Raw genomic sequence first — 21,930 nt, forward strand, 5'->3', positions numbered from 1 at the left:
CTTCTGGGAGCACAGGGAAGGAGCAGCGCACTTGAAGCAGGTTTACACTTTTTAATTACTGTTTGTTCACACAAATGTCAGTTTTGGCTTTTCAGCCCGTACTTGCAATCCACAATGTTCGTTTTAGTTATTTCTTCACTTCGGCTTTTCAGTCGATCGTCCTCGCTCCGCGTGTGTCCTCTGCTCCGCCTGTGTCCTCTCTCCCTCAAGGTTTCCCCCGCTGCTAATAAAGGAACAGGTGATTAGATAACTCGTTCCAGCTGAGCTCATCTACTCACCTGTCAGCTGCTTCATGGCCGATCGCTGCACACATCCCGCCCGCAGGTAACGCGTGGACCACGCCCCTGCCACATGCCTCCACCGCCAGACTCAGGCCGGACACCCGTCTGGCTGCGCCCACTCCCCCCCCTCTCCCCTTGGCGAGAGAGGAAGTCGGCCACGGCCATCTGCGTGCCCGGCCTGTGGACCACCCGGAAGTTGTAGGGCTGTAATGCCAGGTACTACCGGGTGATCCACGCATTGGCGTCCTTCATGCGGTGGAGCCATTGTAGCGGTTTGTGGTCCGAGCAGAGACTGAAGGCGCGCCCCAGCAGGTAGTAGCGGAGGGCCCCCACCGCCCACCGGATGGCGAGGCACTCCCTCTCCACTGTGCTGTACCTCGCCTCCCGGTCCGAAAGCTTCCGGCTGATGTACAGTACGGGGCGGTCGGCGCCCTCCACCCGCTGTGACAGTACCGCCCCCAGTCCCCGGCTCGACGCGTCCGCCTGCAGACAAAAAGGGATGTTAAAATTTGGCATGTGCAGTACCGGCTCCTCAAAGAGTGCTGCTTTTACCTTCTCAAATGCCCGCTGGCACTGCTCCGTCCACTGGACCAGTTCTGGAGCACCCTTTCGGGTGAGGTCAGTCAGTGGGCTGGTCCATTCCGCGAACTGGGGAATGAACCGGCGGTAATAGCCTGCCAATCCCAAAAACTGCCTCACCTCTTTTTTCGTCATGGGAGATGGACAGGCCGCGATGGTCGCCGTTTTGTCCACCTGGGGCCGCACCTGTCCCCCCCCCAAGTGGTACCCCAGATACTGTACCTCCCTCCGGCCAACGGCGCACTTCGCCGGGTTGGCGGTGAGCCCCGCCCGCCTCAGGGACTTGAAAACCGCCCCCACCCGCCGCATATGCTGTTCCCAGCTGCTACTCTGGATGATTACGTCATCCAGGTAGGCAGCCGCGTATTCCGCATGGGGTCGCAGCACTCGGTCCATGAGGCGCTGGAACGTGGCCGGCGCACCGAACAAGCCAAACGGAAGTGTCACGAATTGGTACAAACCTTCCGGAGTAGAAAAGGCCGTTTTTTCTCGGGACTCTGGAGACAAAGGAATCTGCCAGTAGCCCTTTGTCAAATCCAGTGTCGTAAAAAAACAAGCAGTGCCCAGCCGATCTAGGAGCTCGTCGACCCGAGGCATTGGGTACGCGTCAAAACGTGAAATGTCATTCACCCTGCGGTAATCCAAACAGAACCGCACAGTCCCATCCTTCTTCCCTACTAAGACAATGGGACTGCACCATGCGCTGTGGGATTCTTCTATCACCCCCAACCCAAGCATAGTTTTTCATTCTTCCCGAACCACTTTACGCTTGTGTTCGGGCAGCCGATATGGCCGAGACCGCACCGTAACCCCCGGGCTGGTCTCTATGTGATGTCGGACAAGATCCGTGCGCCCGGGCCGAGAGGAGAACACATCTGAGTAGCGCCGCTGTAATTCAGCCACCTCCGCTCTCTGCGCCAATGTGAGCTGGTCATCACAGGGAAGCTGAGGGGTTGGGCCAGAGCGTGGGCTCTCTGGCCCCAACTCCTCCTCCTCCCCCCCCCTCTACTGTTACCATGGCGACAGGCTCGGCCTCTCTCCATGCCTTCAGCAGGTTCAAATGGTATATTTGGGTGTCTCCGCGTCGGTCCGAGCGCCGGACCTCATAATCGACATCCCCCACTTGCCGTGTGACCTCAAAGGGTCCTTGCCACTTTGCAAGTAATTTGGAGCTTGACGTTGGAAGCAACACAAGCACTTTTTCTCCCGGTGAAAATTTACGCAGTTGGGCCCGCTTATTATACGTGCGCTGTTGACGCTCTTGGGCAAGGCGCAAATTCTCACGTGACAAGTGCCCCACCTTGTGGAGTTTTGCCCGCATGTCCAAGACGTATTGAATCTAATTTTTGCTGGAACTTGGACCGTCCTCCCAGCTTTCCTTAATGACGTCCAATACTCTGCGGGGCCTTCGGCCGTACAGCAACTCGAACGGTGCAAAACCAAGGGAGGCCTGAGGTACATCCCGCATCGCAAACATTAGGGGGTCCAACCATTCATCCCAATTTTGTTTGTCCTCGTGCATAAATTTACGGATCATGGTTTTAAGCGTTTTGTTAAACCTTTCCACCAGCCCGTCCGTTTGTGGATGGTATACGCTGGTGCGGATGGCCTTAATTCCCAGTAATCCGTAAAGTTCCTTTATCGTGCGTGACGTAAAGGACGTGCCCTGGTCCGTCAAAATCTCTTTCGGGATTCCGACGCGGGAAATGACCGTGAAGAGTGCTTGCGCCACACTCTTGGCCTAGATGGAGCGCAGCGGCACTGCTTCAGAATACCGCGTTGTGTAATCCACCAGAACTAACACAAAGCGGTATCCCCGTGTGCTCGGGTTAAATGGTCCGATGAGGTCCATCCCAATTCTTTCGAACAGGACCTCCATGAGTGGAAATGGGCGTAAAAGCGCATTTGGGGTGGTGCGGGGTTCACCCGCTGGCAGTCCGGACAGGCCGCGCACCATCGGCGTATGTCTGCCCAGAGGCCCGGCCAATAGAATCGGACCATGACCCGATTAAGTGTTTTATCATATTCTAAATGGCCAGCCATGGGATTGAAATGTGCCGCCTGGAAAACCATTTCCCGGCGGCATTTTGGCACCAACAATTGGGTGTATTCTTCCCCGGTTTGCATGTCACGGCCCACTCGATACAGTCTATCCCTAATAATGGAAAAATGGGGGAATACCCGCGCTTTCCCCGGGCGCACCAGCTGACCGTCCACAAAATCGACCTGATCCCAGGCCTTGCGCAAAGTCTCATCATGGGCCTGCTCGAGGGGAAAATCCTCCGTAGGTTGCCATCGGGGGACCGGGGGGGCCTCCCGCGAAGCCCCCACCGTTTCCCGCCCGGCATTCCCGGATGAAACTGCGTCGCCGCTGAGAACTGCGCGGATACTCCCCTTGCCTACTGTCCGTGAACGCACCCCCACACAATGTGTCACCAATTGATTGAATCCCGGCCAATTCGTTCCCAAAATTATAGGGTGCGTAAGTTGCGCGCTTACGGCAACCTTAACTTTATGCTTTTGGTTTTTATACAGAATTTCCACTGGCACAATCGGATATTCGTGTATATCTCCACGCACGCACCTAATTTTTATACGTGTTGCATGCACCAAAGCCCCGGGCCGAACCAGGTTTGGGTGGATGATGGACTGCCTGCAGCCCGAATCCACCATCGCCCGGTATGTACTCCCTTGTATCCTTACCGGTACGCCGTACGTCTCTCCTAGATCGGGGGCGGATGCTGGAGGCCCGACAACCCGCAACACCTGCCCCACCTCCATCACCGAGCACTCCCGGCGCATGTGCCCAGGTTGTCCGCACCCCCAGCACACCGGCCCTGGTATTTGAGGTGCACTCCATGAGGGAAGGCCCCTCTCAGCAGCGCCGGGACCCTGAAACACACAGGAAGACACCCCATCATTCTCTTGTGGGCCCCCCAGTGATGTGTGTGTCTGTATGCGTGTGAGTGTGTTCGTGTGGGAACCCTGTCTCTCGGCCGTGATTTTTCCCGGCTCGCCGAATGTCTGGTTCCCCCCTCCCCATATCGGGGCGAGTCGTCGTCGTGGCCCCGGGGCGGTTTTCTCGGTTCTTGCCGTCGTCGCAGTTTCTCGGTGGACCGCCAGGTGCTCCTCCGCCAGCTTTACTGCTGCCTTCACGTCAGGCGGGCTGTGGTACCGTACCCACGCAGATGTTCTCGCCGGGATGCCGTCAAGGAACTGCTCCAGGACGATCGCCTCCAGCTTCTCCTGGTCCTGCCCGTTGGGCTGAAGCCATCTGATCGCTGCATCCCTTAGTCGATGAGAGAACACGAACGGCCGGCCCTCCGGCTCCAATTTCATGGCCCGGAATTGTCGGCGGTTGTCTTCGGGGCTGCTGCCTACTCGGTCTAGGATGGCGTGCCTTTGGTTGATGTAGTGCGCGCGGGCCGACGCTGGCAGACTCAACGCCGCCCACTGCGCCTCCCCCGCCAAGAGTGGCAGCAGCCGCGTGCCCCATTCGTCCTCCGGCCACTTGCTCGAGGTCGCCGTGGCCTCGAAGACTTCCAAAAAAGTTTGTGGGTCCTCCCCCTCCACCATGCGCTTCATGGCAGATGACCCACCCGCTGTCTCCGCTCGGCCCATCAATGCCTGCAGCACTTTGGTCTGTTGTCGGCTTGCCGCAGACACTTCCGACAGGACTTGGCCCAGCGCTTCCAGGGGGGTTGGTGCCAACATCTTCGTGATCTGTTGGGTGCCACTGTAGCAAGATCCTGCTTGTTCTTCTGGGAGCACAGGGAAGGAGCAGCACACTCGAAGCAGGTTTACACTTTTTAATTACTGTTTGTTCACACAAATGTAGGTTTTGGCTTTTCAGCCCGTACTTGCAATCCACAATGTTCATTTTAGTTATTTCTTCACTTCGGCTTTTCAGTCGATCATCCTCCGCTCCGCGTGTGTCCTCTGCTCCACCTGTGTCCTCTCTCCCTCAAGGTTTCCCCCGCCGCTAATAAAGGAACAGGTGATTAGATAACTTGTTCCAGCTGAGCTCATCTACTCACCTGTCAGCTGCTTCATGGCCGATCGCTGCACACACCCCGCCCGCAGGGAACGCGTGGACCACGCCCCTGCCACAAAAACAAAAACAAAAAATAGGACAAGATGAAAATGTGAATGCAAAATTGAACTTCCCTACCTGATGTTTCCACCTGAACTATTTCACAAATACACAGCAGAACAAAAGTCAATCCAAATGCTGCTTCCTCTGACTCCGACTCATGTTCTATGCAGTAGGGTGGCGCGTGCATGCCAGGGCAATTTGTGTTACATTGGAACACAAGCGAACAGCTACAGGAGCAACTGCCAAACGGTTCTCCTCCTTCACTTAAAAGAATTGTTTCATTTGCGGACGTCCCATCTCTATTACGTATGAGGTAATGATTGTGTCAGCCCAAGCATAATTTTAATCAGATATTTTTTTTTTTTTGCTATGTTTGGGGCAAGACCGGGTACAGTGGTACCTCGGTTTAAATACTTCTTCTTTTTAGTATATTTCAAATTTAGGCAAAAACATTCACCAAATATTAGATCAGATACATCCATTTATTTTCCTAAATTTCAAGTATATCAGTTTGTGCTCTGCAAGTTTGCCTTCTGGAAGATAGGTATCGAACATTAACCTTTTTGAAAAAGAAGTGATGGAATTTTATCGATACGAGAAATTGGAAAACATTGGATCCAAGAACAACAGACTTTATATGTTGTTTAGCACTTTTAAAAATAGGGATGTTAAAGGTTAAGTCTATTTGCCCATATGTGACGTCATGAAACTAAAAATGGCGGATAGCTACAGTGGTCGAGAAAGGTCATCCAAATGCAAACCCCGCAAGACATAATCATAAATTGCAACACAAAAACTGTCAGCTACAGCACAAATGCAAAAGCTAAAGAAAGACAAACAACACGACACAATATTACAAAGCCACAACTTAACTTTAAGCCACAGAAGACACGACTGACAAAACACAAGTGACAGTGGAGCAAGTTATGGCGACACACCCCCTTCCTGAACACATGAAGCAGCCAAGGACAAGCCATTTCAATCAGAAAAACAGAAATACAAGAGATGGATCAAGGAGGCTATGGAAATTAGGAAGCAAGGTGCCAACACCATCAACAGGGATGAAAGGGGGACACATGCTTCCACACACCTGGGACGCTGTCCTTCATCGGCGACACCACGGCGGAAAACAGATACAGTCGGGGAATATTATTTTGCAGGTAAATCTACTGTTAAAATTATGGTTACTGTAGTTTTAGTGAAATTTGAATAAATGTTAAAAAAGTTCAAGTTAATGTACCACTGATAGTCACACACATAGTAGGTGTGGTGAAATTACCCTCAGCATTTGACCCATCCCCTTGTTTCACCTCCTGGGAGGTGAGGGGGGCCGTGAGCAGCAGCGGTAAACATACTCTGGAATCATTTTGGTGATTTAACCCCCAAGTCCAACCCTGCGAGCAGAAAAGGTTTCTCCGTGTAAATTCAACCTAAAGTTTTGGTTGCACTAAATTCAAATGAGATGTGAATGCATTGGGCATTAATTGTTGTTTACTTTGTATCCATAACTTCTATCTATTTTTCCAATCAAGAAATAACAGAAATATAGGAAAATTTACCTGCAGTGTCCAACATCCAGTACGTATTTCACAGTCACAATAGTTGATTCATTTTTTTTTTTTCGATTTCTACTTAGTAAATCGTTTCGGATTGTATTCTTCTAAAAAAATAATTGATTGTGTGTAAATCGTATCGGCAACCACCAATATCAAGGTCCATACATTGTCTAAGTCAGTGGTTCTCAACCTTTTTTCAGTGATGTACCCCCTGTGAACACTTTTTTAATTCAAGTACCCCCTAATCAGAGCAAAACGTTTTTTGTTGAAAAAAAGAGATAAAGGAGTAAAATACAGCACTAAGTCATCAGTTTCTGATTTATTAAATTGCGTAACAGTGCAAAATATTGCTCATTTGTAGTAGTCTTTCTTGAACTATTTGGGAAAGAAAGATATAAAAATAACTAAAAACTTGTTGAAAAATAAAGAAGTGATTCAAATATAAATGCAGATTTCCACACATAAAAGTAATCATCAACATAAATCGCCCTCTTTGGGGATTGTAATAGAGATCCATCTGGATTCATCAACTTCATTCTAAACATTTCTTCACAAAAAAATAAATATTTAACATCAATATTTATGGAACATGTCCACAAAAAAATCTAGCTGTCAACACTGAATATTGCATTATTGCATTTCTTTTCACTGTTTATGAACTTACATTCATATTTTGTTAAAGTATTATTCAATAAATATATTTATAAAGGATTTTTAAATTGTTGCAATTTTTAGAATATTTTTTTTTTAAATCTCACGTACCGCTTGGCATACTTTCACGTACCCCCAGGGGTACGCGTACCCCCATTTGAGAACCACTGGTCTAAGTTTTAGTATGATAAGTATGATTAATTTAAGAAAAGAACATTAACCCGCATTATAGCCAAATACTTTGATAAAGAAGGTGAGAAAAAATTGGGGGTTAAGTTATGGTAATGCTTTTAATTTCTTTCATTCTGTAAGTATTATGTAGCCCACATTGTGTAAACCACAGTCCCCGACATCTTAAGAGCTGTGATGGCTCAATGAGTTTACAGCTCACAGCTTTTAACTCACTGGCTAGTGCTCAATCAGTGGGTATTTATGGACTCATTTTTGAAGCGTGTGCAGGGCTGAACACGCCTAAAATAGTACATTTGTTGCATTCTAGTAATTTGCATAGCAGTATTGTTTAAGGTAATAATAATGCATTAGATTTGTATATAGACACTCAAAGCGCGTATGACCAGTACACGTGACATGCGCAGGTAAATAACATCCATTTCACCAAAACAAAGCCTAGTAAATCTGTTGATGGTTTGGACTCTCCGAACAGGTCACCATGAATAACGATCATGATGTTTAGATACTGTCAACGGATGCTAGGAAACCCTCCCGTACACACAAACATGTATTGACCTGAGGAAGTCCAATTCCTTAAAGACCTGAGATGACATAATTTCGGTTGTCAGGACTGGTTGCCTGGCTGCTCAAGAGACATCTTACAGCTAGATATCTTCCAAGTACTGCAGAATCTTGCTATGGTGCTCACTGATCAATAAAGTAAACAATACATCTTCATTCATACATCTTCTAATGGACCACAATGGAAACAAGCCTTTTAGCTTTCTGTGCCATCCATTTACCTTTTTAAAGCATTACATGGACAAAATTCTTTAAGATGTCAAAAAAACTTCTGAATCAATCAATCAAAGGGTTCGGAAGAGGGTGACAAGACCAACAATTTACAATACATGCTAAGATTGGATAATTTAACATACTTCTAAGCTGGCGTCTAGTATTCATAGCAATGATTATTCGTTTTCAAAAAATTAAATATGATAGAAAGCTCGCATAAAATGTTGACATGCTAATGTTAGAATGCTATCGTTAAATGGAGAGAAGTTTCAAAATTTATGAATAATGATTTTAAATTATCAAAATTAGCTAAAAGATTAGCATTATACATTAGCAAACTATCATGCATGATGACATTGGAAAAGTTATTGTGCTTCTAGGATGGTGCCAAGTCTCAAAACCCATGATTTTTAGCTTTGTATGAATTAGGCATGCTAACATGAGAACTTACCATACTTCTAAGATGGCAAAATTAGATACAATACTAGTAAACCATTAACATGCTAGCATCTGACCACATAAGAGTTAATATCAAAAGTGGTAAGGCAGTTGTAAAATGTTCCTACACCATGTCTGGTATATATGGTATTTGTATTTTTATATGCGTAAAATAGGTGAAATGATAAAATGCCTTTAGTTAGCATGCTAGCACATATTAAGTTAGCATGTTATGAATGTACTGAACATTTACACATTGAAACGGTTTAAATTGTTTAAGAAATTAGGAAACTTGAAAAAAGATAATAATGCTCCATTGTGGTGTTTCCTGAAAAAAACGTTTTATTTAATATGTCATTGTTTCCATATTGCTTCAAAAGGAGTGTATAATAAATGAATGACCATGACCAAATGTGGGTCCCAAGGAAAGAAGAGTTGAGAGCCCCTGTTCTAAATTATGTTAGAAGTTACCCAGTTCAAGTCACATCAAATAGTAAAAGAGAAACAATAATACACACTCAGCCAGAAATAGGGTAATATTAAATATTTAGTTTAATAGTAGCCTACTTTTAGGGTTCATAATATATATGCTATGTGACTGACGTTAGTTACTATTGTGATAGCAGCACACAATTGGTGGGTTCAACACAAAACACAGGACAGCTAAAGCAGGATAGATAAATTATACGGTTAATTTAAAAAAACATAACCCAGCAACAAATAATTGAACACAATTAATGCTAGCTTCATGTATTAAACCAGTGCAGAATTAATAATGTAACACAGCGGGTTAAAAATCCTCGCTAAAGCGAAATTGATGACTTACTAATTATCTCCTTTGGCCCACAGAGGACATACATTTCAAAATATGCACACAAGTAAGTCTATTTCATTGCAAGCATTATTATGTATTTACTTATTTCGCAAATTTGCAAGCATGTTAATAATCAAAGGTTATTTAGTCTCTCGGTCTTGTCTGTGTGCTTAAAAAAGAACATCATTATTTTGGCATCAGAGGTTAGCTATGACCCAAAAACAAAACACGGCAGTGCTTTCTGCTGTCATACCTTGCCTGGGGTTGAATAGTTTTATTCAATATCATTATATTTCCCCCGCATTAACTATTGATCACCTGCACTTTAGCATTTTAACGCCACCATAATGGCCCTGGTGGCTCTCTAGTCAGAAAAGCAAATTCAGGGTTGGGCCATGGCACTGGGGACACATGGCAACAATTGACGACATGAGCTGCCTATTTACTATCAGTAAAACAGGCATCAAAATATAATTTTTTTGTACTTTAATTCATAATTGTATAGCAACTTGTGCTGAATAACACCAAAGATGTTTTGCTTGTTTTTCCGGTTTACGTATGATTTGCAAGTCGATTAACTATCAACTCTGCATATTCCAACCTGCATCTACTTTAAGGCTTGTACGTTTGTATGTTCAGTGTGTGTGTGACTTATTCTGTACAAGGGAAACACATTAATTGCTTGACAACAGTAGATCAACGTTTGCATGTGTGTGGCCTTTATATATAGTATGTCTGGACCAGGGTAGGAAAAAAATTGTTTTCATTGTACTGTGTTAAAAATGTTTTGTCTGTATGATTTAAGTTGAATATGTTCTTGTCACACTGCGGTGAGGGATGTCTTGTCTTGATTTCTTTTGTCTTGTGAATTGCATGTTTTATTTTGAAAAAGAAACTCCTCTTGTTTCAGATCCCTTGCCCTTCCTCTTGTGTCATCAGAATGACGTCATCACGGACCCCTAATTGTTTCCACCTAATTCCCATTACCTTCATGTGTCATATAAGCCCACACCTCCCCTTGTTCTGTGCCAGATTGTCTCGATATAGATAGATAGATAGATAGATGGATAGATAGATAGATAGATAGATAGATAGATAGATAGATAGATAGATAGATAGATAGATAGATAGATGGATGGATGGATGGATGGATGGATGGATGGATGGATGGATGGATGGATGGATGGATGCATGGATGGATGGATGGAAAAATAAAGATGTTCGGCACAATCCCATTCAAGATCAGACAAACATTACAGGGAGACACAACAGGATCGCTGACGGGTCTGCCAACTTCTGCCTTACAAAAAATGTGAGATACAGGTAAACAAGTGGGAGGGGAATGGGAGAAAAAAATAAGATTAAAATAAAATAAAATAAAAAAAATTGGTCTAAGCCTGGGCCCCTGGAGAGGGAGTCCAGATGGAGGCCAAGGGAAAAAAACAACTCATAGCCATAGTACACATCCCTCTTACATGTGAGTAAGAGGGAAACATCAAACAAAGAAAACAAAGGACACAAAAGACATTAAAGTAGCGGAGCTGATGCAACCAGCCACTTCTACATACAGCTATGAATAAAAAGTAAAAGAAACATACACACTGTGGTGGCCTCTGCAGTGTTCCACGCCGTCGTCTGCGGGGGTGGGGGGGGGGGCATGGCCAGAGACAGGAGCAGACCCAACAAAGCAACCAAGAGAGCCGACTCCATTCTCGGTTGCCAACCAACTCTCCGCCAGTGTCCAGTCTGCATGGATGAGCGAGGATACGCCCAGGGAGACTGAGGTGTCCGATACCTGCTCATTCAGCCAAGACACTGTGAAGCTTCTCCATTCCGGCGCTCAGTGCCAGCTCCGCAGCCCTGTCTCTTCCTCTGCATCTCCTACAGTCTCTCCAAACTGACGATGGTGTGAAAGACACCCAGCAGCTGGTCTCCATGACCAAAAGGCTTCCGGGAGGCAGATCCAGAAGTCCACCAAAAAGCACCAAAAGGCAAGGCATGGACATAGACGCAAGACAGGCATCCTTCGTGCCTGTCTTGCGTCTACGTCCATGCATTGCCTCGTCCCACGTTTATATTCCGGAATCCTGAATTCCCTCGCTGCTATTTTGAGTTTGACTTTTCTCCTCCTCAGTGGAGTGATTTTTGCTATTTAGTTTTTTCAACCGAATTTGTGAATTATTATTTTTTTCTACGATTCATTCTTTGCTCAAATGTTTGAGTGATTTTTTGCTAACCTTTATTAGATTAACATTAAGTGTATAAATTGTCATAGTCATTGTTTTCTTCCTCCTGTTGGAGTGTTTTATGTTAATAAGTTTTATAGCAGATACGGCGCAAATTATAGTTTGTCTTTATTTTTGTGTTCTTCTCCAAGGTCAGACCCTTCCCCCCACTCGGGAAGTTTGACCACAATCTTGTTCATTTGCAGCCAAAATACACCCTTCTGGTCCAAAGACAGCCTGTTAACACTTGCTCTGTGAGGAAGTGGTCCTCTGAAATGGAAGATGCCCTTAGGGACTGCTACAACACCACAGACTGGGACGTGCTGCTTCCACAGGGTGAGGACATTGATGGCCTGACTCACTGTCTCACGGATTACCTCAACTTCTGCGTGGACGTGGTCTGCCCTGCTAAAAATGTTCGATGCTACCCTAATAGCAAACCCTGGGTAACACAAGAGGTTAAAGCTGTCCTCAACAAGAAGAAAGCTGCCTTCAGGAGTGGAGACAGGTAGGCAATGAGAGCAGCTCAGCGGGAGGTGAAACGACGCGTGACGGAGGCTAAGGACAGCTACAGGAAGAAGCTGGAGCAAAATCTGCAGCAGAACAACATGAGGGAGGTCTGGGAAGGGGTGAAAACCATCACAGGCCAAAAGACAAAAACCAGAGCTGTTGGGGGGACAGTAGAGAGGGCCAATGAGATGAACAACTTCTTCAACCGGTTCAACCAGCCCGTGTCCTCTCCAACCCCCACTCACCATCACAGCCACGCCCTCTTCTGCTCCCCTCAACACACTTCCCCCCCAGCCATGGCAGCACCCCCCTCCATCAACTCTACGCAGACATTAGTCATCTCTGCGGACCAGCTCAGAGGTCAACTGAGGAAGCTACAGCCAAGGAAAGCAGCAGGCCCAGACAAGGTGTGCCCCCGACTCCTGAAGACCTGTGCTGCAGAACTGGGTGAACCACTCGCGCGTATCTACAACCTCAGCCTGCAGCTGGGGAAAGTGCCCACGCTCTGGAAGACGTTGTGCATCGTTCCAGTTCCCAAAAAAAACTGCCCCAGTGAGCTGAACGACTACAGACCAGTGGCGCTCACCTTTCATATAATGAAGGCAATGGAGCGGCTCTTTTTCAGCCTCCTCAACCACAGGTGCAACATGCCCAGGACAGCCTGCAGTTTGCGTACCAGGAAAGCGTTGGTGTGGAGGATGCTATCCTTTACCTGCTGCACTGAGCCAACTCACACCTGGATAAGACCAAATGGCACTGTGAGGATCCTGTTTCTGGACCTTCTTGAGTGCCTTTAATACTATCCAGCCCCGCCTTCTCCAGGACAAGCTAGACAGATTGCAACTGGACCCCTGCCTGGTTGCCTGGATTTCAAACTACCTCACCGATAGGCCACAGTACGTCAGACTGAAGGATATCAAGTCTGACACTGTGATCAGCAGCACAGGAGCACCGCAGGGAACGGTGCTGGCCCCTCTTCTCTTCACCCTGTAAAACCGCTGACTTCTGCTACAACTCAGAGCTGTGTCACATCCAGAAGTACGCGGATGACAGAGCCATCGTCGGGTGCATCAGGCAGAGAGGAGGAGTTTTAGTACATCTAAGAAGGACAGCTCCAGACTTGAGAAACTGATCAGGCGGGCCAGTTTTATGATCGGAATGAAATTGGACTCACTGGTGACGGTGGCAGAGAAGAGGACTGTGGAGAAGCTAGTGAGCATCCTGGATGATGCCAGTCACCCTCTGCATACAGTTATCAGTAGCCAGAGAAACCTCTTCAATGCTAGACTGCTTCATCCCAAATGCAGGACTAATAGACTCAAAAACTCCTTTGTCCCACACACTATTAAACTGCACAACTTCTCTCTGGGGAGGGGGGCGGGGGGTACTCGGTTGACAGGGGATGCAAAACAATAACAGTGCAATCCATCCAGCCATCCATTTTCTACCACTTATTCCCTTTTGGGGTTGTCTCAGCTACAATCGGGCGGAAGGCGTTGTACACCCTGGACAAGTCGCCACCTCATCGCAGGGCCAACACAGATAGACAGACAACATTCACACTCACATTCACACACTAGGGCCAATTTAGTGTTGCCAATCAACCTATCCCCAGGTGCATGTCTTTGGAAGTGGGAGGAAGCCGGAGTACCCGGAGGGAACCCACGCATTCACGGGGAGAACATGCAAACTCCACACAGAAAGATCCTGAGCCTAGGATTGAACCCAGAACTGCAGGACCTTCGTATTGTGAGGCAGACGCACTAACCCCTCTGCCACTGTGAAGCCCAACAGTGCAATGCGTCTTCATAATATGGTCACTACTGCCTAGTTTCTCTTGTTATATTCTTATTTTACTGTTATATTTTTATTCTCATTGTTGCTTATTATTTTTATTCCTATTGTAATATTTTTCTATTTTGTTTCTATTATAACCCCATTATTTAATATTTACTGTTTAATTGATCTCAACTGAAGGAATCAATAAAGTACTATCCATCTCTCCATCTATCTTTTAGGAGTGATTCTCAGTTGTTCCCTTTTTTTTGGAACCTTTTTCGCCGACAGTTTTTATTATTGTAGATATTGTATTACTCTGACTCTGGAGGTGAAAGAGCCGTCAAAATAAAAGCCGAACAAAGTATCCCTACTCTGCATCTAAATTCAATCCTTTGTCCAAGCCTGACAGTTCTTGGATAAAAGTCGCTAAATTTGCATTGTGGTAATTCTGACAGCAGTTTTTAATTTTGTTTTATTCAAAGTCAATCGACAAAAACATATTTTTATTTCAGTCATATTTTAGTCATCTAAGTTTATTTAGTTTTAGTCTAGTTTTAGGCTATGTCTACACTAAGCCGGATAACCCCTTAAACGAATAATTGTTTAGCCTAAGCCCCGTTTCGGCCACACTAAACTATCGTTTAAGGTCCACCTCCTCGGACAATTTTTCGCACAGGTAAGTGCGCCATGTATTTCTTGAATCTCCGGCTCTTAGTTTTGTATGGAGTCATTGATCGTTTACAGACTATGTTCGGAGAGGAAGTGACGCCAGAAAGACCGCGCCCCACACAGGAAGTGACATCAGAAAGAATGCGCCACAAAGTGGTTTCGTAACTCGGAGCTAACCGCTGGAAATATAGAGGCGAGTCATCCAGACATGCCCCTGCTTCTCTTTTTGTCTGAACAGACGCTTGTGGAAATCACACGAGTACCTTAAGAGAAAGCGATTGCAGCTATTTCGAATACAACACTTCTCAGACGGCAAGAGATCTTTCCAATGTCCAGGTCAGCTGAGATTCTACTTACCAAAACACGTTTTCCATTTGTTAAAGGAAAGACAACGAGAATGTGGGCTCCCGTGGATGTGATAAAAAAGGGAGTGTGTGCTTTGTATTACCTGGAGGTCGAGGGAAGACTGGGGAAAACGGTAAATGCTTTTGGACTGGAAAAGCAAACTGTATCAGTATTTGTCCGCCATGTATGTTGTGGACTCGACATCCAGGTCCAGAGTATATAAAGTCACCAAAAACAATGAAGGTGAAGGCAAAATATTGAGTGTTCTGACCAGATAACTAAATCCTGAGATTGATTGATGTAAAATGTTCTTTTTTACATTGTTTACTTTCACACGTCCAATAAAAGATTTGATCAATTTATGATGTCTCAGGTGTGATTCACTACCATAGGGCCCCACAACCATACTTGCCAACCCTCCCGGATTTTCCGGGAGACTCCCGAAATTCAGCGCCTCTCCCGAAAACCTCCCGGGACAAATTTGTTACCGAAAATCTCCCGAAATTCAGGCGGAGCTGGAGGCCACGACCCCTCCAGCTCCATGAGAATGAATTCCTCATTATATATATATATATATATATATATATATATATATATATATATATATATGCATGAAATACTTGCGTTGGAGAATTATTCTACTCCCCTCTTAACCACACCCCCAACCACACCTCTGCCCCACCCCTGACCACTCCCCCACCCCCCACCTCCCGAAATCGGAGGTCTCAAGGTTGGCAAGTATGCCCACAGCACACTGTATTCCAGTTCATTAAAATACCACAGCAATGGCTATTGTTCAGATAAGTTACATTTATGCGTTTTCCGCGCATGCGTACTAAGTCGCGTTGCGCCGGCGGACGGAGGGGGTCCAGGTGGTCTTAAACGACCATTGTGTGTGTGTGGACAAGGATAAGGTTAGGTGGGATTTACCCTGGATAACCTTAGTGTAGAAGGGGCCTTAGTCGACTAAATTCCTCATTATTTTATTCAACTAACATCACAGTAAATTTTTTGTCGACTAAAATATAAAGTATAAAGTATAACGCATATTTAAAGTTGTCTCGAAACCATTTTTATTAAGGGTATTGCAGAGCATGTCAAAAAGTACATTTCACACTAACCCTACTGTGTATTATTATTTTAGCTAAAATCAAACAGGATGTTTTTTCAAATCAATAATACTGTATATGACTACAATTGTCATATAAAGAAACAAACTACCATAGTTTTATTCTATATTGTGTATAACTACATCGGGGCTACACAACTGGTGTCTTGGCACAAACCTGTCTTTCTTTGTGTGGTATCTTGAAAAATGACAAATCTGGTCTTTTGGGTTTTCAAGTTGTGCAATTAAATGAACAGTATGCCGTAGACATTTATTAAAGTGCATCGTACAGGTATCTTGTTTATTCAATTTGTGGACAAGCTTGCTCATGAGAGTCGTGGTAGAGTAAGTGGTCTTGCTCCTGTTTTACCGTCTTTAATTGTAACAGTAATTCTGTAATGTAGGAGTAATTTAGATGCATTAGTGTTATTATTGCGTATATATCCAAATGGTCAGCATGCCGACAGTGCGTCCATATGTCTTCTCTTTTGTTCCCGGTAAAGAAGACATATTGAATTGAGGTGTTTAACAATATAATAGCGATGCGACGATATGAGATTTTCATATCACAGTTATTGTGACCAAAATTATCACGGTTACCAAAATAATTGTTGAATGCATTCAAAACTTACTCATACACACACACTGAAATGTTTTTCTAAGTTATATGTTTTAAACATAACTGAAATAAATAGACACACTGTCAGAAAACCCATGTCTTGTGTTCCTTTTGCTTCACCTATAGCAGGGGTGTGAAACTCAAATACAGAGTGGGCCAAAATTTTAAACCGAACAAAGCAGTGGGCCGAGGTTGAACAAATTTGCCTTTTAATAGGGACCCAAACAAGTTTTGCATTGGATCTTGAACAAGCAAGGCTTACAGTATATAACTTTATAGTGACATGCAAAATCGAGTTTCAAATAATAATAATACTTAAAAAATATCAATGGCATATGAAATAAAATTTAAATAAAAATGGAATGCCTCTTTTCGGCGGCAGGGTTGAGGTGGACAGGGTTTGGTGATAGCAGGGGGTGTATATTGTAGTGTCCCGGAAGAGTTAGTGCTGCAAGGGGTTGTGGATATTTGTTCTGTTGTGTTTATGTTGCGTTGCGGTGCGGATGTTCTCCCAAAATGTGTAATTCTTGTTTGGTGTGGGTTCACAGTGTGGCGCATATTTGTAAAAGTGTTAAAGTTGTTTATACTGCCACCCTCAGTGTGACCTGTATGGCTGTTGACCAAGTATGCTTGCATTCACTTGTGTGTGTGTGTGTATAAGCCGCATATATTATGTGACTGGGCCGGCACGCTGTTTGTATGGAGGAAAAGCGGACGTGGAGACAGGTTGTGGAGAACGCCAAAGGCAGTGCCTTTAAGGCCCACCCCCAATATTATTGCCCGGGATAAAATTCGGGAGGGACGCTGAACTTCGGGAATCTCCCGGGAAAATCGGGAGGGTTAGCAAGTAAGAGTATTAGCGGTGAATGCGGTGTTACATCGGCGGACCAGCTCTAATGTTAATTTGATATTGCCTCAAGTGCCAAGAGAAATTACACGGCGGGCCAAATTTGGCCCGCGGGCCAGAGTTTGACACCCATGACCTATAGTGTTTCAGTTTAAGTGTTGTATCTGTATTAATGGCTAAGCTTTTATTGTCCTAAATATTGATTTGTACTGTATTACTATAAGATGTATTTAAATGAAAAGTACATAACAAAGAACATCTATTATTATTATTTATTATTTCTGGCAGGTGTGTTGTGTTCTTCTCTGTTCAGCAGTCCTTGAACAAATAATGAAAAGATGTCTCTTTTCCTCAGAGGAAAGAACAAAGACCATAATTCTGTTCTAAGAGAGCACAGCTTGTAGGATCAATGTGCATGATTAAATATCTTAGTTGCTTAGAGAGTAATGTGTTTGTATACATTTGGATTTGGGTGTGTTGTTTGTCAGTGGGGAAAGACATTGATGTTTTCCTATAAGCATTTAAGAAACAATCTGGTACCAGTTAGTCCGTGCATTTATCAAAGAGAAGTTATTAATTTGGGTTTTTCAATCTTTTTAATTTATAAGGGTAATACTAACTGTTGTGTGATTTGCTGAGGTCATCATTAATACCATTTATCGTTAAATCCATAGTAGGTATTCCCTACAGTACAGTCTTGTTTTCCCAGTTTTTTATTTTTTATTTTGCCTTGCTAAGACAGTAGTTCTAATTGGACACCTTGGTGATTGATTCCTCGCCCCTTTCCCTCATGAAACTGTCATTGGATAACTTGTCACATCCGCTGAAAGACTAAATCAAATATAAATGGATTTTGTCTGTCAACATCGTTGTCTCGTTTTTTTTCGTTGACTATATTGTCTAATAATGTTGTCATTATTTTCATCAACACACATTTGTTTTGATTTATTATTTTCCTCTTTTAGTCATAAAAGAAAGGTCATTGACGATAACTAAGACAAACATTTGTAGTCAACAAAATTAACACTGGTCGGTGCCATCTTTCTGCAAGGAGGTACATCTATGGAGGACAGGAACTTAGTGCAAAACAATAACACAAAGCGTCTGACACTTTTAAAACAAAAAAAAAAGGAAGACTTAAAAGTTGACTTCTGAAAAGAATATACGCATCCATTTATTTTTCAAATAGATTAGAGTATCAATGGTTTTCGGTTGTATGAATATATTTGTTTTGACTATCATTCACAATCACTATGTGAGAGAAGAACACTTGAGTATTTCTGTTTTTTTATGCATTCACATTTGTAATATTCGGCTTGTACTACACAAACAATGCATTTTATGGAATTATTCCATCTTGCCCATAGCGCCTTCTAAAAAACATCCAAAAACCGCAGACATTATTCCTTTTTATGCAGCTATTGACATACAAAGCCAGTGAACTGCTTAATCGCCTCTGAGTTGGGGAAAGTTTGCGCTGGATTATAAATCATGTATCTCACTTGTATAGCAGAATGTTGTGGCTATAAACCGAGAACTCAGTCAACTTTGACATTCAATTTAAATTGCAAGAAAGACAAAAAAAAATTTCATATGTGCATTTTTTGTTAGTTTTTTGGTTTTACCTGTGTGAGGATTATGAATGTGTGAGGATTATGAATGATATGTTATCTAAATAGGAAGATATACACATCAACATTACAGTCAGCGCAGACATTTTACAGTAAGTAATTGTTTTATTAAGTTCGTAGTTTGTATTTCTTTTTTAGCACTTAGCAATTGTGCTACTTGCTAGATCTGCTTATTACTCAGCTTCTAAAACTTGTTGCTCATCTTCCTTATATCCAAGCTAAAAAAAATAAAGTTCTGGATCATCATTTGTCCACAAGTAATTATTGTTGGTTCTCATGAAGTCTACCATGATTAGTCGTAGTTGCTATTTTATTGAAAGAAATAGTGAATGTTGTGACGCGTTTGTGAAATATATATTCCGCCGTATGCTCAAACTGCCCAAATTGCGTAAATATTACATGTTATTTTTACTTTGCCTGTTATTATATTACATATATACATACAGTGTGTATACAAAACGTTTAAGGAGATTTGTTTTTAAAGACTGTGTGCAGAAGTGTTAGCCCCTCGCAAAACTATTTTTTAAATTTCTCCAATAAAAACATCCATTTTATTAACAAACAACACATTTATTTCAAAGCCATTGCATAAACATCAAACATTACAAATTTTGCAACGTATCAAGGTCGGCGTCGCTAAGTACACACATGTATTACAATGACTGTGCTGCTGTCAGTTTGTGACAGAAATAGTTAATGATTAATGTGGGAAGTGAACAATAACCAGGCAGAAACAATAAATGAGTTGTTTGGACCAGTCCTGCTCTACAGGATTACTGTGCAGAGTGAATTCCAGTAGAATCCAATGTGGCTTTAGGATAATCCCATCAGAACTGCAACAGCGCAATGCTACTACAGAACACCCAAGCCTGTTAGCCCCGATGAAAGCCTATAGTGGAAGGAAATATGACAGAAAAATGGAGCAAACCTTATTAATTTGACTAAACACGCCCAACTACTTTAAACAAGACAAATCCTTTACCAGCCTGTAGCCTACAAAAATGGAATTCTCTATCAAAAAAGGATCTAGGTACACAGATAGAAAACTATGTAAACATTTGCATATTAAGAAAACACCTTTTCAGATAAAGCTCTTCAACATGAAACCATTAGAAAAGTGTTTTATTCCTAGGGTTCAATTGCAGGCCTGAGTTAACACATTGCATATTATGCAATTAAATACTGAGTTAATACCCACCTCTTTTGCCTACTTCAATAATGATACCTCTACACTTCTGATGTATGGAAACATTGGTACATTGGTAAAGCTTGCGTACGCAAGGTAAGCAAGGTTTGTTATCCATTACAGTAATGATATCAGACAAGTAGACTGACTTGGCCATGAAAGGTGGATTCAATATGGAGCAAACTTCTGCCGCTCAGACTTTTTGACACCTGAGGTGGGTATTTTTGCAGTGTAAGGGGCTAGACCCTGTGTTAGGCTAGTAGCAGCAGCTGGGTGGACAGCCAGTACGGGGAATGTTTTCATGCCAAGCAGACTGGAAACAGGGACAGAGTAGTGTGGGGTTTGAATGGTTGGTAAAGTGGAGGGAGCGTGGACATTAATGCCGGCGGGGGACTGAGCGGTGGCCGCCAGGACGGCAATAGAGGTAGCAGCGTTGGATGCGGTGGGAGCAGACTGTGAGTAGCTCATGTTGAGGTCAATTGGGGTCCCAGAAGACACAGCCTGCATGGTGTATTTAGCCATCTCTAAACTGCACACCAGGACGTGAGGTTAGGGGAAGACGGTGGAAATGTGAGGGGAGAGAAAGCGGGTGAGGGAGAGAGAGAGAGGAGAAAACATATGTCAGAGTAGGAATGTGTTAAAAAGCAAAGTCAATCAGGATGTTGATGCGGTCAAAAGGCGGGAGCCAGTGAGATGGAACAAATCCAACCTCACCTTGACCACAATTATTCCTGCTTGCTTGGTTGGCTGTCACATCAGAATGCACTATGCAGGCCTGACGGACATGCTGGCTTTGCATCATGTCTTACCTGGCACTGATGAGGTACTGGGCCACGCTGATGCTTGCCGGTGAGCCTGTGATCGTGACTTGGCGCATGGCTGAGCCATCAGTGGCACTGGCAATTTTGATGTGGGCTCCAGAGACCTGGCGGATTTCATTGATCTTGCTGCCTTGTCTTCCAATTATGCAGCCAATAAACTACAAGAGAGTGGCAGCAGGTAAATGGCAAAACGTCTCTCCTTTTCAGGAAGAAAATCACAGGAAAGCAGGTCACAGTAGCAAATTCACACAATACACAGGTGTATACCTTTAAATTGGAAGCCCTATTTCACGAGATGAAGCAATTACAGCATACAATTTGTCAATATTGTTCAACCTGTCTACTTCCAATCCATTTGGGAATAATCTAACAAAATGTTCTTTTATGGAACATGTGGTTTACTCAGTAAAATAGAATATAAAGACATTTATAGCAGGGCTTCACGGTGGCAGAGGGGTTAGTGCGTCTGCCTCACAATACGAAGGTCCTGCAGTCCTGGGTTCAATTCCAGGCTGAGGATCTTTCTGTGTGGAGTTTGCATGTTCTCCCCGCAACACTAAATTGGCCCTAGTGTGTGAATGTGAGTGTGAATGTTGTCTGTCTATCTGTGTTGGCCCTGCGATGAGGTGGCGACTTGTCCAGGGTGTACCCCGCCTTCCGCCCGATTGTAGCTGAGATAGGCGCCAGCGCCCCCCGCAACCCCGAAAGGGAACAAGCGGTAGAAAATGGATGGATGGCACAGGTGTATACCTTTAAATACAATACAGCTAGATCGTTTTTATGCACTTCAAAAGGATAAACATTTAAGA

The 21,930-nt window shown here is 44.0% G+C and overlaps 1 protein-coding gene across 6 annotated transcripts in view; it reads right to left on the reverse strand.

The window, feature by feature from the left end:
* Positions 1 to 19,663: 19,663 nt before the first annotated feature.
* Positions 19,664 to 21,930, reverse strand: part of zgc:110045 (uncharacterized protein LOC664755 homolog) — a 44,956-nt gene continuing 42,689 nt past the window's right edge. For 4 of the 6 annotated variants that reach the window (XM_061910767.1, XM_061910763.1, XM_061910765.1 and 1 more), the window contains 2 exons: positions 21,110 to 21,279; positions 19,664 to 20,829 (listed from right to left, as the gene is read on the reverse strand). In XM_061910767.1, coding sequence (XP_061766751.1) covers positions 20,469 to 20,829; positions 21,110 to 21,279 — 531 coding nt within the window. In that variant the 3' untranslated portion in view covers positions 19,664 to 20,468. Of the gene's footprint in view, positions 20,830 to 21,109; positions 21,280 to 21,930 lie in introns of those variants that run through there. The other 2 variants (XM_061910768.1, XM_061910769.1) reach the window with 2 other exon arrangements.

This window comes from Nerophis ophidion, linkage group LG09 (genome assembly GCF_033978795.1).
Source record: "Nerophis ophidion isolate RoL-2023_Sa linkage group LG09, RoL_Noph_v1.0, whole genome shotgun sequence".
Taxonomy (NCBI): Eukaryota; Metazoa; Chordata; class Actinopteri; order Syngnathiformes; family Syngnathidae; genus Nerophis; species Nerophis ophidion.